Here is a 13,807-nt window from a genome sequence, read left to right as displayed (position 1 = left end):
GTTTCAATTTCCCTATGTCATTGTTGAGTGGAACAGTTTGTTAACAAAAATGTTGTAGGAAGTTTTAGGAACATTTGAGAGAGATATAAAACATTAAATGTAACATTCTATGACAGATAAACAAAGGCAGACATTACTTCCATAAACTTGTGTTTTCATACATGAAATTGAAGTGTCACATCACTAAGTCTACAAGTTTGAGATATGAAAACCAGTGGGACCCAAATGCAAGAGAGGCAGATCTGGGGATTGGAGTAGAGTCCTCTGTATATACAAAGCGTACCTAGGAATTAGATTGTGGCTGTTGAGAATTACAAAATGATCAAACACCACCGAAAAGAACGTCCCAAAGAAGTTTTCTCAGTTTCTCACCAGGCTTCAGGTGCATCGCATGTGGATTCTTTACAGAACAAAGGGCAGAGTTCACATCACACTCAACTGACTTCTGGTTGACTTTTGGAGTCGTTATGAATCATGCCTGCTTTCCTAGAATTTCGGTAACAAATGACACCTTGTTCCAGCGGCCCCAGCTTGGAGATAATCTGCTACCTTGAGGGATTGTGATGCTTTTCTAGTCTTGTAAAATGGTATTGCTTTCTGGTCCTCAAGGAAGAAGGGCAAGAGACAAGTGAGGACTTTGCTGTGAAGAACAGCCTTTCTTGTTACTGGTCTGAGTCTTCACATCTAAAGTACCACTACCATCAGCAGTAGTACTCCCACCACCGGAAGAGAAAGCAGTGACAAATACCATGCTCTCCAGGGACCTAACTGAAAGACTGTGTTCCACAAGCCTACATTCATTTTATTCTTTTCCACACCCAAGCTTGCAGACTTTATACACTGAAAATGGTATATATTGGGAAGCCCAGTTTTTATATTATCAACTCTGGAACTAAATGTCATGTAACCCCAGCAACATCTAAAAGTTTCAGTGTTTTTGGAACATAGAAGAAGAGAAAGCAAGCTAGAGGAGGCTTAGACATTTGTTTAAAGAACCTGCTATCATCTTACCATAGGACAGAAAAGGACCTCATCATACATATCTTCAAAAGAGGGACCAAATTTCACCAAACTACAAAGTTAAACAGAAATATTGCTTCTGTGTTCTGATGCCAGTACTCTGAGAATTACCGGCTTTACTTTACCTAGGCAAGCCTTTCCACTGCTAAGGAAACAAAGTAAAGAAGTTCTGAAAAGTCCAATAAAGAGATACATGCCAATGAGCAAGGTGAGACGCCATCTCTGAAAATAGTGAACAATGTCACTGCAAGACACGCAAGGACCAGGAAGGAAATGCTGCTTTCTTGCTGCAACTGATGGTAACGACCACTACTTCAGAACATGTTTGCTCCACATTCTCAGCATTTTGATGATTGCTTTTAATTTATGTTTTACAGCTCTGGGCTATCACAGCTGCTATTTAATCATTGAGACTTCCAGAAGAATTTAGTTTCTGAAAGGCATGTGTGAACACATAATCAGGCACAAAGTAGAGGTAAAGATGTGGATGGCATCAGGCATCCTCTCAAACCTCTCAAACCCTCCCGGTCCTTGCTTGCCAGTGCAAGATTCAAGACCCCAGGAACTTTTGGGGCCCTGACTAATCAAGCAAAGAAGCATAAAATACATAAATCTTTTATTTCTTCCTATTCCCCAATTCTTCTTGGTATTGAGAGATGGACAAAGACCCAGAAACTTCTGGCCTTTACCCTCAAGATTTACACTTATTAGCATGACAGTCACAAAAACAGATCTCATGGAGCTATCATGTCTGAGTCCCTCTTTAATTCCTCATTCATACAAAAGAAAAAGTAATGAGACACTACCTCCACAATTGTTGCAAAATGGTTGAGTACTACTATGTTGTAGTTCGGATTTATCAAAACCTGGTAGTTCAGGGTTGAATGGATCTAGGGCAGCTTTTTATAATCCACCTGTATACTACTAGATTTTGAATCCTGACCTCACAGTGAACAGCATACATCCTCAGAGCATCTTCTAAACGGAGATGGAGGTGTAAAATTCACTTCTCAAATCTGGCCCAGAGTGCTGGTTTTATGTGCTGTGGCTTGCCAGTTCCTCCACTATGTAGCATCATAAAAATAAAAGTTTCCTATTTGTAAGGATTCAAGTAACTTGATTTATACCAGATTACCATTAAACTGGGCGGCTTAAACCATAAACATTAATTTCCCACAATTATGGAGGCTGGATGTTCCAGATGAGGGTGACAGCAAAGCTGGGTTCTTGATAAATGCCCTCTTCCAGGTTTACAGAAGGCTGTCTTCTTGCTGTGTCCTCATGTGCCAGAAAGAGAGCTAGCTAGCTTTCTGGACTCTTCTTATAATGACACTAATCCCATCCGTGAGGGGTCCACTTTCATGACCTAATTACCTCCCGGAAGTCCTCTCCCTCCAAATACCATCATATTGGGATTAGGGTTTCAACATATGAATTTTGGAGGGACACAAGCATCCAGTCTATTGTACACCTCCAGAAATGACTTGCTACTACTACACAGGGTAGTCCTAGGACAGCCTGGCATTTCTTAGGGGGTCTGTTAGAAATGCTGAATCTTGAGGCCCACCCCGACCTACTAAATTAGAACCTGCACTTTAATAAGATTCCTGGGTGGCCTTTAATTACCTTTGAGTTTGAGGAACACTGGTCTAGGGCCCTGCTATATTTTGTTTAAGTCCTCCAGGAGAATCTAATGTACAGTCACGGTTAAAAAGCACTGTCTTGTCCATTGACACAGCACAGAGGTTCCTTACCTCCCTAACAGCACCTCTCATCATTCCCAGAAAGTCCATTTCCTCTGCCTCTGTCTCTCACATTCCAAAAATACTTATTCCAAATAGAATGCCCTATTCCGTTTTAGGTGCCTGTACCTTTGCACATGCTGTTTGCTTTGCTGTGAATATCCTTTGCTTATCTTGCTCCATCTTCCTTCAGATGAAATTCTAATCATGTTTCAAAATCCTCCCTCAGTTTTTGTGCAGACTTCCCCCAGGGGCCTTCTCCATATTCACTTCCCTGAAAGTCTTATTTATCCTTCTTCTGTGCTTTTTCTGTACCCTGTGCATATCTATGTCTGCATCTCTTTCTCAATATTGCAGTTATTAACTTATGTATCTTTCGTGTCAGACTCTGAGTTCCCCTAGGCAAGGATAAAATTGACCCCGCTTCACCCACTGTCTATATAATACCTAGCTCATGGGATATATTTAGTAACTTTTGGACTGAACGAAAGGGAAAAAGAGACTAGAAATCCAGCTTATTTTGATCTCTCCGAAGACGTCCCATTAGATCTAATGGGAATGGGCAGCAGTCAGAGGGTTATTTATCAGTCATGTCAGTCCAGCTGTCCCTGATTTTGTAATTCCTGTTTGGCTGAGTCCACAGGTATCTTCCACTGAAGGAAATTTCGGTTCCAGCTCGTTTCATTTGGGTCTCTGCTCAAGCATTACTTAGTCAAAGTTGAAGGACTTAACTGAAAACCCCGTCTGAAATAGAACCCTCCTGTAGCTAACACACACATATGCACATACACACACTGATCACTCTCTATCCCCCCCCTTTTTTCTTGGCATTATTGGCCTTCATAGCACTTGAACATATTTACAATGTAATATCATATGTATTTGTTATTCCCCCCACGATTAGAACGTGAACTCCGTGAGCTGGGAGGCTTGGTCTGCTCTGCTCACCCCTGTACCCTCTGTGTCTACCAGTGCCTGGCACAGAGTAAGCACTCAGTAAGTATCTACTACGGAATGAATGAATGAATGAATCCTGACTTACGTAAGACAGCTTTAAGTCAGTATTTCCTAAGGTGTTTCCTGTAATGCTAATAGTTGTTACACAAAGAAAGAATTCTGGGCCAGACAGAGTGAAAGGGGTTTTCTTACTGTAGGACTCCTCATAGCATTTACTATGTTAATGTACACTGGGAATCTCCAATCAAGGACTAGAGTTACAATATAACACTTCCAAACACACAAACCCTAGGTATGGGGTGTTCTATACACCTGTGGGGTAGGAGATGTGGATCCTGCACTTCACTCTGAGGGATCCTTGTTGTTTCACTGACCTGGGATTCAGCATCTAAATGTGACAATTTATCACCTACGTTGTCTTTGGTGCAATTCACTGAACCTCCCTTTGTTACGACATGCTGCCCCTTATCTGAGCTGTGTGTGTGGCAGTGACTACAAACAATACATTAAGTGCGGACCCACTGACATTCTCCCTTCTGAGCATAGCCGGGTAGGTAAGATCACTCTACAACATCTTATAGCAGTAGCCAGACCCAGAAAAATATCATCGTTAAAATAATTTTTAAATATGAGTGAAACTGTGACTAATTTATAATTACACCCAAAGGCTGAAGCAAAATATCTGCATGCATATATTTAAAGTTCAAGCCAAGTGTTTTTAAAGTGACATTTAGGAAACCTCCACCTGTTTATCTGATTTCATGCCTTACTAGGTACTAAAAGGGAAGCAAACAGTTTCAAATAGTGTAGAGGAAAAACGAAGAATAGCATGGAAAGAAAGTCTTTCTAAAGGATCGCCAACACATGTTGAGGATGGGACCTTATAAGCCTTCCATCAAGAAAGGGCATTTAAGCAATTCGGTAAAGAGCACGGGATCACCTATCACCAAAGAAAACAGCACTGTGTCACAGCACCCTAGTGTTTGCTTGGGACTTGGAATTCATCCACTGGGACACACACATCTTTTCAAGGGCCAAAGTCACGTGAATGTCCTGCCTCTAGAGCCTTCTTTGACTTCTTGTCTGCAAATAATCTGGATGGAAAACACATGTTCATTTTAGGGAACATGGGAAAAAATATCACGAGAATGATGACGGCCACCTTGTATGGTGTGGTAACAGCTGCCAGGTACCTTAATTGTCATCTCACGAGCAGGTGGGTGTCCCCATCACACATTGTTCAGAGACCACCTGGAGAAAAGTGAAGAGTCGGGATTCCCACCCAGGTGTGTGAGACCCCAAAGCTGGCACTTGGTCCACCATCCCTCCCTGCCTCGTGCAAGCAGTAGCCAAGCATCAGCTTTCTAGCCTGTTATGTGTAAGTGGAGCATAAACTCCTGGAGTTTAATTCTGTTAAAAAAAATTAGCATATTCAGCAGGAATTGTATCAAAAAGGTCTAAAAAGAAATTGATGCTATTCAAATATTTATCCTGTCCCATGAAGATACATTCAGTCTTTCATTGGAGCGTGCATCTTCATTTCAATTAAAAACTCCTATTTAGCCCCTGTGTGTCAGGAACTATGCCAAATGCTGTGTTTACAAGGACAGAAGGGTATGGTCTTTGCCCAGGAGGTGCTGCTAAGGAAGGAATACAAACTTTAAAGTGATCACTCCCATTATCTAGTTTTACAAGGGAAGCAAGAGAAACGTAGAGGATAGAAGGGCTCCTTGCCTGACCTGGAATATCAATGGAGGGGCTTCCTTCCAAAAGAGGGATTTTGCGCAGTCTTCAAAAATGAGCAGGTAGGGAAGGGAAGGGAACAACACAGCCTGACCCAGGAGCCATGCAATAGGCTCTTAATCAACACCTGTTGAATGAATAGCACCCTAGGCAGAAGGGCAGGAGGAGGGGATCAAGGGTGGCTCCAGTGATTTTGTGTGTGTGTGTGTGGTACGCGGGCCTCTCACTGTTGTGGCCTCTCCCGTTGCGGAGCACAGGCTCCGGACGCGCAGGCTCAGCGGCCACATGGCTCATGGGCCCAGCCGCTCTGCGACATGTGGGATCTTCCCGGACCGGGGCACGAACCCGTGTCCCCTGCATCGGTAGGCGGACTCTCAACCACTGCGCCACCAGGGAAGCTCGACTCCAGTGATTTTTAACTCACACGGCTGGATGATGGAGCCACTGTGTGAGATAGGACTTGGGAAGGGAGAGAATCTTCTGTCCCGCTCCATTCCGCAGCCCTGGACAAAGGGCAGGACCAGAGTGAAAATATTTAAAACAGGTTCCCCTGCCTTGTCCTCATCTGCCCACACATAGCTGATTGCCCAGGAGGGGACATCTGATCCACAACAGACCCCTCAGCTCCTCTTCCCCAGATGCTGAACTAAGCAACACTGAAAGGCTGAGTCTGTCGGCTGGAACGACCTGTACTGTTTTCAGGGAGAACTTCCTCTGGAGGCAGTGCTATGGCCAGCCAGTCTGAATGGGGCAGAGCAGCCATGAGTAGTAGGATAACCCATCCTCACAGGAAGAAGCAAGGGACTGAAACAGATGAGGAAGGCAGAAGAGAGACGGAGACAGCCATCATGTGGATCCATGAGAGGGAGGGACAGCTTCAGCCCCGGCTTTCTAGCCCCAGTGCTTCTGTACCCAGGGCACTGGGTTTGAGTACATTTGTATTTCTTACACCTATATATATATGCTAAGGCAAGGGACATGAGCTCATTTCTGGACATGTTTAACTCTGCGGTGCTTGTGGACAGTGATGGGTAGAGGTGGTCATACAGATTAGGAGAGACTTTATGATTAGAAGAAAGATCCCAGAGTATTGGCTCTGGTTTCCAAACCCTCTTATTTCTCTCCGTTTCTAACCCAATTCTGTTTTTTTTCCATGCCAGACACTATAAAGAATGAGAACTACCCTGAAGCACAGGCTGTGTCTTTGATCAGCCTCGTGAAAAAAAGGGGAATAATAACCCTGCCTGGCCAGCATCGCAGGACCACATGAGAATGGAATACCATCAGAGGGCTGAGGAAGAGAAACGACCTAGAGAACTTGTAGAAGGTGGCATCCTCATTTCCCACAGGCAGCAAGTAGGGAGAGGAAGGAAGTCCTCAGGCAAGTGGGATTACTGCCTGGAGGAGTGCAGTGTAGATGGCGGTACACTGAGTGCTTTCCAGGTGCCTCCTCCGTGCTCAGCACCGAGCAGGTCTTATCTGTTTTTAGGTAATGGTCCTCACAGAAGCACCATGAGGCATGCGCTGTGTTCATGATTCCTGTTCTGCTGTTTGGATACTGATTCACAGCGGTCTTAGGGTTGGACCACTGGGGCGAATCATCACTCCTCCTGTCTCTGCAGGACAGTCAGAGAAGGCCCGGCTGCATGGCAGCTTCCTGAAGGGGTCGCTGAGGACGCGTGGCTGACTCTGCACACCTGGATCCACATCAAAGACAGCACTCGGGACCAACAAGCACTCATGAGTAGAAAGGAGGTGAATGAAGCCACCATTGAAATGTATTTACATCTTCTGAACCATAGTTCAGACCAGGAAGACCACGTAGGACATCGCCCTCTACCTCCTTGCTCACCACCCCAAATGGGAACCAACGGCACGGAGGAAGATGGACCCTAACGCTGGGACATCTTGGGCAGCTGGAGACTTTGAGCCCGGGGGTGAGAGTGCGAGGATGAAGGTGGTGGAGAGAGAAAGAGAACAGAGAGGACGCCCAGAGCTGAAGCCCATTTGCAAGAGCTCCTGATCAAAGGTGCAGTGTTTCCTGCACTCACGGGGCCTCTGGGGGCAGGCAGCCAGGGGCTGAGGCTGCTGCTGCCTTTGGCCCCCTGAGCTCCCGCACCGATGGCGGTAGATTCTGTGCTGAGGTGAGAACAGCCCATTTGGGAAACCTAGCTAGAGGCCCCCTGACTTCTCTAAATCTCAGTTTAACTCATTCACATAAGAGAGAATAATGCCCACCTTGCAGGACTTCTGTGTGGGCTAAACGAGATGATAATATAAAGGGCTTGTAAAAACTATAAAGGACCACACCCTGGCTTGACTGCTGCCTGACTATTCTTCTACGCCAGCTGACATCTCTTTCAGTGACAGTACATTTAACAAAAAGCATTTGCTCATCAGCTGCTGCAAACAATAGGTATCACGAGTGATGCGTGAACTGTACAGGCCAGGTGGCTGGAAAATGCTGTACAGGCCGCCATGACTCTCGGACCGTATCTTACCTACAGTCCCCTCAGAACTTTGTCTGAGCACTACATTTCTGGGTCTGGTTCTCTAGGTCTATAGTTTTCCTCTGTTCCAGCATAGCCCGTATATTGAAATACTACAGCCCAAAATCCCAGTGTAGGAATATGAGGAAATGTTTACCAAAGCAGTGCTTCCATCAGGAGCCGTCGAGTTAAGACACCAACTACAAAACTCAAATCCGAAACAAAGACTCCACAAAAGGCATATTCTATAGGACACTATGTACTGAATCAATTCCATCTTTGTGGCTACTGCCAATCACTCTGGACAGTGTAGGGCAGAGAAATCATCTTTTTCCTTAACAACGTGTAATTGAAAGATGCATGATATCATCTCAAAACTTTACTTTTTCAATGTGAAGATCAAAAAGTTTAACCTTCATCTCTTACCAAATATCTTCATCACTTGATTTACAAAAATCACTTCCAGAAAAACAAATAGCTTCCACTCAGAAATACATTTAAACACACGAAACCTCGTAAAAATAAAGGCAACTATTATCATTTGGATTTCAAATGTTTAGAAGTTGTCAATCCCACCTCTGTTTCAGTACTCTTTGGTCAATCAGATGATTATTATGGTTTTCAACTGGATAGAAAGATGGCATCTGCTCCCCACGACTGGCTGGACTGGAGGACTGTTCATCCCTGTCACCAAGAAAGAAAAGGTGGGTCAGGGGCTATTCAACAGGGGTCACAACTACTGCTCTCACAGTGGCTCTCACAGAGAGTAGGAGTCAGCCCATAGAAACACTATGATCTGTGTCCACTTTTGTGTGTGTGTGTCCACTTTTAAGCTCCACTTTAGAGTCCTGACTAAGAGAACTGAAAGAGAAATCCTCTGAGGTCATCTCACTCAGCTCATACATGCCAGGAGAGAGACAATGCCAGTTCACAGTGCTGTTTTTACCAATCCATCACATTTATAAATGGTGTTATGATGATCCTTTCCTTTATGAAATAATAGTGATGACAGAATGTACTTTTATTGGTTAATATTCTTATTTGGCAAAAAAAAAAAAAGAAAAAAATGAACTCTATGTCAGATCCTTTCTCTATTCCCTGTCATTTTGGGGGACCTTTTATTATCTGTAAAATTTCATGATCTTTGAACCACACTTCACTAACACCCTCATTTTCTAAGTGATACGACTAAAGCCCTGAAAGGAAAACAACTTGCTCACCACTGCAAGCTACTCAGTAGCGGCACCAGTTGAGCTCAGTTTTCCAACTTCCAACTTTCCAACTTCCTGTCCAGTGATTTTTCTACCAGCTTCAACAAGAACGACACCAAAAAGCAACTGCAGATACTCCTACCTATTACATATTCCTATCATTTGCCTAAGTCTGAATAGGATGCCAAATATCCTGTCCAGATGTGGCCTGTAAAGTTTTTTTCAAAATAACACACCAGGCAGCCATTAGCCATTAAATGAAATTTACATGCAAGTTGAAACCCATCTGCAATCTGTGATCTAGAATGCCATTTTATAAACCATTTAGAAGGAGGAGTCTTAAGCATCATTTATTCTACTCACTTCATTTTACAGTTAAAACTAAGAAAAGTCAAGCAAATCTCCAAGTTTAGATGAGTAGCTAATATCAGAACAGGGAAAATCAAGTGTTTTAATACCTAGCTTCAGGGTTCTTTTTACTACGCCAAGTTTCCTATCTTTATTAAGCACTTCCTAAAAGGGTTTAATTAAGTAGCATATTAAATAAATAGCATATTCTCATACCTTTTTCTATTATCATGATTCCCATAGGACAATATATTTGTCAAGTGACTATATATTTGACAATAAGCAAATATAGCCAATAAACATTTTAACAAACTATAACCTATAAACCCACCTGCAATTGTGGTTTTGCACCAGAATAATTTAATTTGAATGCAAGACAACACAAACCTTAGAGTCAACTATTTACTGGGTGAAAAGTCCCCACTCGGTCCCTGGAAAACCAGTGTTCCAAGTCTTGGTTACATTTGAAAATGGCTTTCTTCACCAGGTTAACAAAGCTTAATATTTAGCAAAAGACTATTTTGGTCTGGGAGAAGGAGGAGAGGTTTTCTCAAAGACTGTGATACTCCTAAAATCAGTGTGAATTAACATGGAGTTAAGTATTGTATTACTTTTCACAACCTACAGATGAAGCAACAGGAGTGTCAACATTTAACATGATCAATCCAAGTCAGTGGTGGAACTAGGAATGATGCCCGGGTTTCCTGGCAGTCCAGTTAGTTCTCATTTACTAGAAAACATTATAAAAAACTGATTTGCAGTGGAAACAAGGGTGTCTGTTTTCTTCCAAGCTCTGCCAAAGGCAATATCAAGATTCCAGTCAACTGAGGAGAACTTCCAGCTCAAAAGTCCAACTCATCCAAGAATGCTGGGAAATTACTTTGAGCTCTATTTGAGGTTTACACCCTCCCTTTGCTGGAAAGGAGTAAAAGCATACAATGTGCACTTCAACAAAAGTCACATATCTTTTACATAGATATGTCAAAACAATGTTTAGAAGAAATCCTTCAAATAAATCAAGTGGTAGAGAATCTCCAGACCAACTATGGACCATTCCTTCAAGTCTACCTATCCCCCTCCTTGTCCCAAATATCCAAATATTCTAGAAGTCAAATTACTTAAGCCGGGGTCACTCTAACATTGTATTGCTTATAAAAGAGCAAGACAGAAATATATAGTTTGACAGATAGAACCTGAAAAACTTGAAGTAAAAACTTAGAATGAATTTCACCAAACATCATAATCTTACTTTAAAAATTAATAATTGGTCTGCAGTAATTATTTAAACTTAGAAACCTTGCAAAAAGTCTCAAATACGGAAAAACCAAAACAGAAGGCCGGAGGTGATCCTGGGGCATAGAATGGCAAAGTGCAATTTTTAATTTTATAATTCCTGTTATCATTCCTTTCTATTGCAGAAGTCAGTGATAACAAACAAACAGAAACATCACAACCTCAAAGCCACCACAAATTTTTCTACATGACTTTTGTGGGATGCTATCATAGCATTCAGTACTCCAAGAATACTCTTGAGAAATTAAAAAATCCATTGCAGCAAGAGTCTTTAGCAAATTATATTATGAAGGCCTCTAGAGGAGAATATAAATTAGTTACTATAAGGAATCCTTGGCAAATAAGTAAATACACAAATAGCCTTGGGAAAAGCAAAGGAGCAGAAAAAGATGCCTTTCTCAAACACTAATTTTAAGACCTAAGCTGCAGGAGTTCATTTCTGCTGGTGTTATATGTATATTTTAACTGCTTGTTATAGAGCTTTCTATGTAGGAACTCTGGGCTTACAGGTCTTCCTTAACAAACGGAGTCAGTGTTTAAAAAACTGGTGCATTTAAAAATAAAAGTATCTTGACTCATAAAACTTTGCAAAAAGTTACACTGTACACACAATCTGCAAATGGCCACAATTTTCAAAGAGGTTTAAACCCCAGATGTCACGCTACAGCCATCATCAGGAAAGCACAGCAAAAATAAAGCCATTCCTGAACACTTACTCTGGCGGTGCTTCTGCTTGCGTGACTGGGGCTGTTTCTCCAGGGGACATCAGTTCTTGACTCTTCTGCTTATATTTTTTAATTAAATCCATTAGAACAGCCTGGTGCCCAACTTTCTTTACTAGTTGCTGAACCATCCGATCATTAAGCGCTAGAAGAGCGGCCCCACTTACTTCTTCCTCTGGGAAAAAGAAAAAAAATGTCTCTACCTGTCTGCTGGGTAAAGCACTGTAAAACACAGCACTCTGCGCAGGCAGAATTACCTCCGGTATTAAAAGATGCATCTAAACTTGTGCTTTGCAGTTATAAAATTATCTGTTTTTGACAAAAATAGAACACTAATATTGCATAATTCCAAATACATGTTTGCTCCTAAGAAAGTACCACAACCTAGAGTCACAATAAAAACTTTTTACTTCCACATTAATGCCTCCCCTCTCCCGATTCTTTCTAGCAGACGCTGTTTTGATAAGGAAAAAATATTTTCGGAAAAGTATTCTTCATGGTACCTACCAGGTAACATTCCATACTTGTAAATCCAACACTACGCAAAACTGCACAAAAAATGCACAAGCTGCATATTTATAGACAAAAGCAGTAGCAAATGCATATATCAAATATGATTTTAAGTTACTCAAGATTTATCTTATTTGAGATCTTTTTGAAATACTAGATTCTCTCGTGGATACCAGGTCAAATGCAAACTCTGCTACAGTCAGTAGAGAAATGAGTTTCCCACTGCAGCAACTCCACATCAATGTTCACATGCATTAGGAAAAAAAAAAAATCAATAACACAGGACACTCAATATCTAGGCTGCTCAATTAACATTTTTGAAAGTGCAAACAACTCACCTTGAAACCTATGAACTAGCTCTCCTAAGTTTTTCTCCACCAACCAACTGCAGACCTGATCAACTGACCAAGTTTCCATTGCTGTAGCCTGTAAATAGAATAAAAACAGGAGTCTTCAGTTTTTCTTTCTGACTGTTCTATTTATTTCTTTATTTTTACCAATCAGCTCTCTAATCTCAGCCCTTTCTTTGCCAGACTCTTTGAGACTCTCAATACTAAGCGTCTTTAAAATTATTCTTTTCCCAATACACATTTAAAAGTTGCTAATAAAACAAACACTCTTTTTAAAGATAAGACCAATTTGAACCTATTTCCTGGTCTCATTTCTCAAATTTCTTCACCTTCTCCTACTTTTTTTCCACCGGCATCCCTCAGCTTTACTCACAGACAGCCACAGAGTCATCCAATGGTACCCAATCCTGTACCGTTAACACCCAAGTTTCTTCACAAAGAAAAGGAAGGTGTGAAATTCACCTCTACCAGGCTCATCAGGAAGTTGTTGACATTTACAAGAGGGGTGGGCAGGGGAGGAAGGGAGGAAGGATCAGATAAAAGCCTGACAGAGATACTTAGTAAACCAAGACTGGTGAAACCCTTGCTCCTCCCCATGGAGGAGAGACAGTTTGACGCTGCTTCTGATTGCTTTGCTTTAACAAGCTTAGGAAGTAGAAGCCAAATCTCAGGAGAATCTGTCTCTCTCCTTCCTTTCAATAATATTCTTACATATTCTATTCAGTTCTAGAACTTTATTGAACACCATTATGATTGGTAAAATAACTAGTACAAACTAACAAGTTGATTAAAAACATTAGTCGGTAGATTCAAAATGTGAAGACAATTCAGTATGTCAATAACTGTAAGTGAAAGAAGTATACAAAGATACTAGAAGTATACAAAGCAACTAGTATATGTAAGGCCAACTGGCCCGAGGCACGGCAACGCAATCAGCCTCACAGGTTGCATCAGACCGAAACTTTCCGGACCACCCAGTTCCAGAAACTGACCTGGAGAATTTCCGGACCACCCAGTTCCAGAAACTGACCTGGAGACTTTCCGGACCACCCAGGTCCAGGAACTGACCTGGGGACTTTCCACCCGGCCCAGCCTTCCCGCCTTTTGAGGGGCGGGACTAACGGTCCCAAGACTGATGCAACCTGCACCGGATATTGCCACGATACCCGAAGAGACCACCAAATAAGGAATACCCTGCGCCCTCCCAGATTCACCACACCCCTTTCCCTTCTTCCCCTATAAATTCTGCCCACACCCTCGCCCGGGCGCGACTTCTCTGGCCCCTTTCTTTCGGGCCAGTGAACCTCGCCCGGGAGCGTTCCCAAATAAAGCTTGTTTAAGCTCTCCTCCGTTTCTTGGTGCCGTTACTTACATTTGGTGCCGAAACCCAGGAGGGGTACCAAGCCCCGCGGGTTACCGCGC

The 13,807-nt window shown here is 42.5% G+C and overlaps 1 protein-coding gene across 1 annotated transcript in view; it reads right to left on the bottom strand.

Annotated features, from left to right (window-relative positions):
- Nucleotides 1-12,464, bottom strand: part of SAMD3 (sterile alpha motif domain containing 3) — a 43,843-nt gene extending 31,379 nt beyond the window's left edge. The window contains exons 1-3 of the mRNA XM_065889026.1: nt 12,374-12,464; nt 11,518-11,700; nt 8,528-8,639 (exon numbers count right to left, since the gene is read on the bottom strand). Coding sequence (XP_065745098.1) covers nt 8,528-8,639; nt 11,518-11,700; nt 12,374-12,452 — 374 coding nt within the window. The 5' untranslated portion in view covers nt 12,453-12,464. The remainder of the gene's footprint in view (nt 1-8,527; nt 8,640-11,517; nt 11,701-12,373) is intronic.
- Between the last annotated feature and the right edge of the window lie 1,343 nt (nt 12,465-13,807).

Source organism: Phocoena phocoena, chromosome 12, assembly GCF_963924675.1.
Source record: "Phocoena phocoena chromosome 12, mPhoPho1.1, whole genome shotgun sequence".
NCBI classification, from domain to species: Eukaryota; Metazoa; Chordata; class Mammalia; order Artiodactyla; family Phocoenidae; genus Phocoena; species Phocoena phocoena.
The sequence above is the reverse complement of the archived record's forward strand: the minus strand, read 5'-3'. Positions and strand labels throughout refer to the sequence as shown.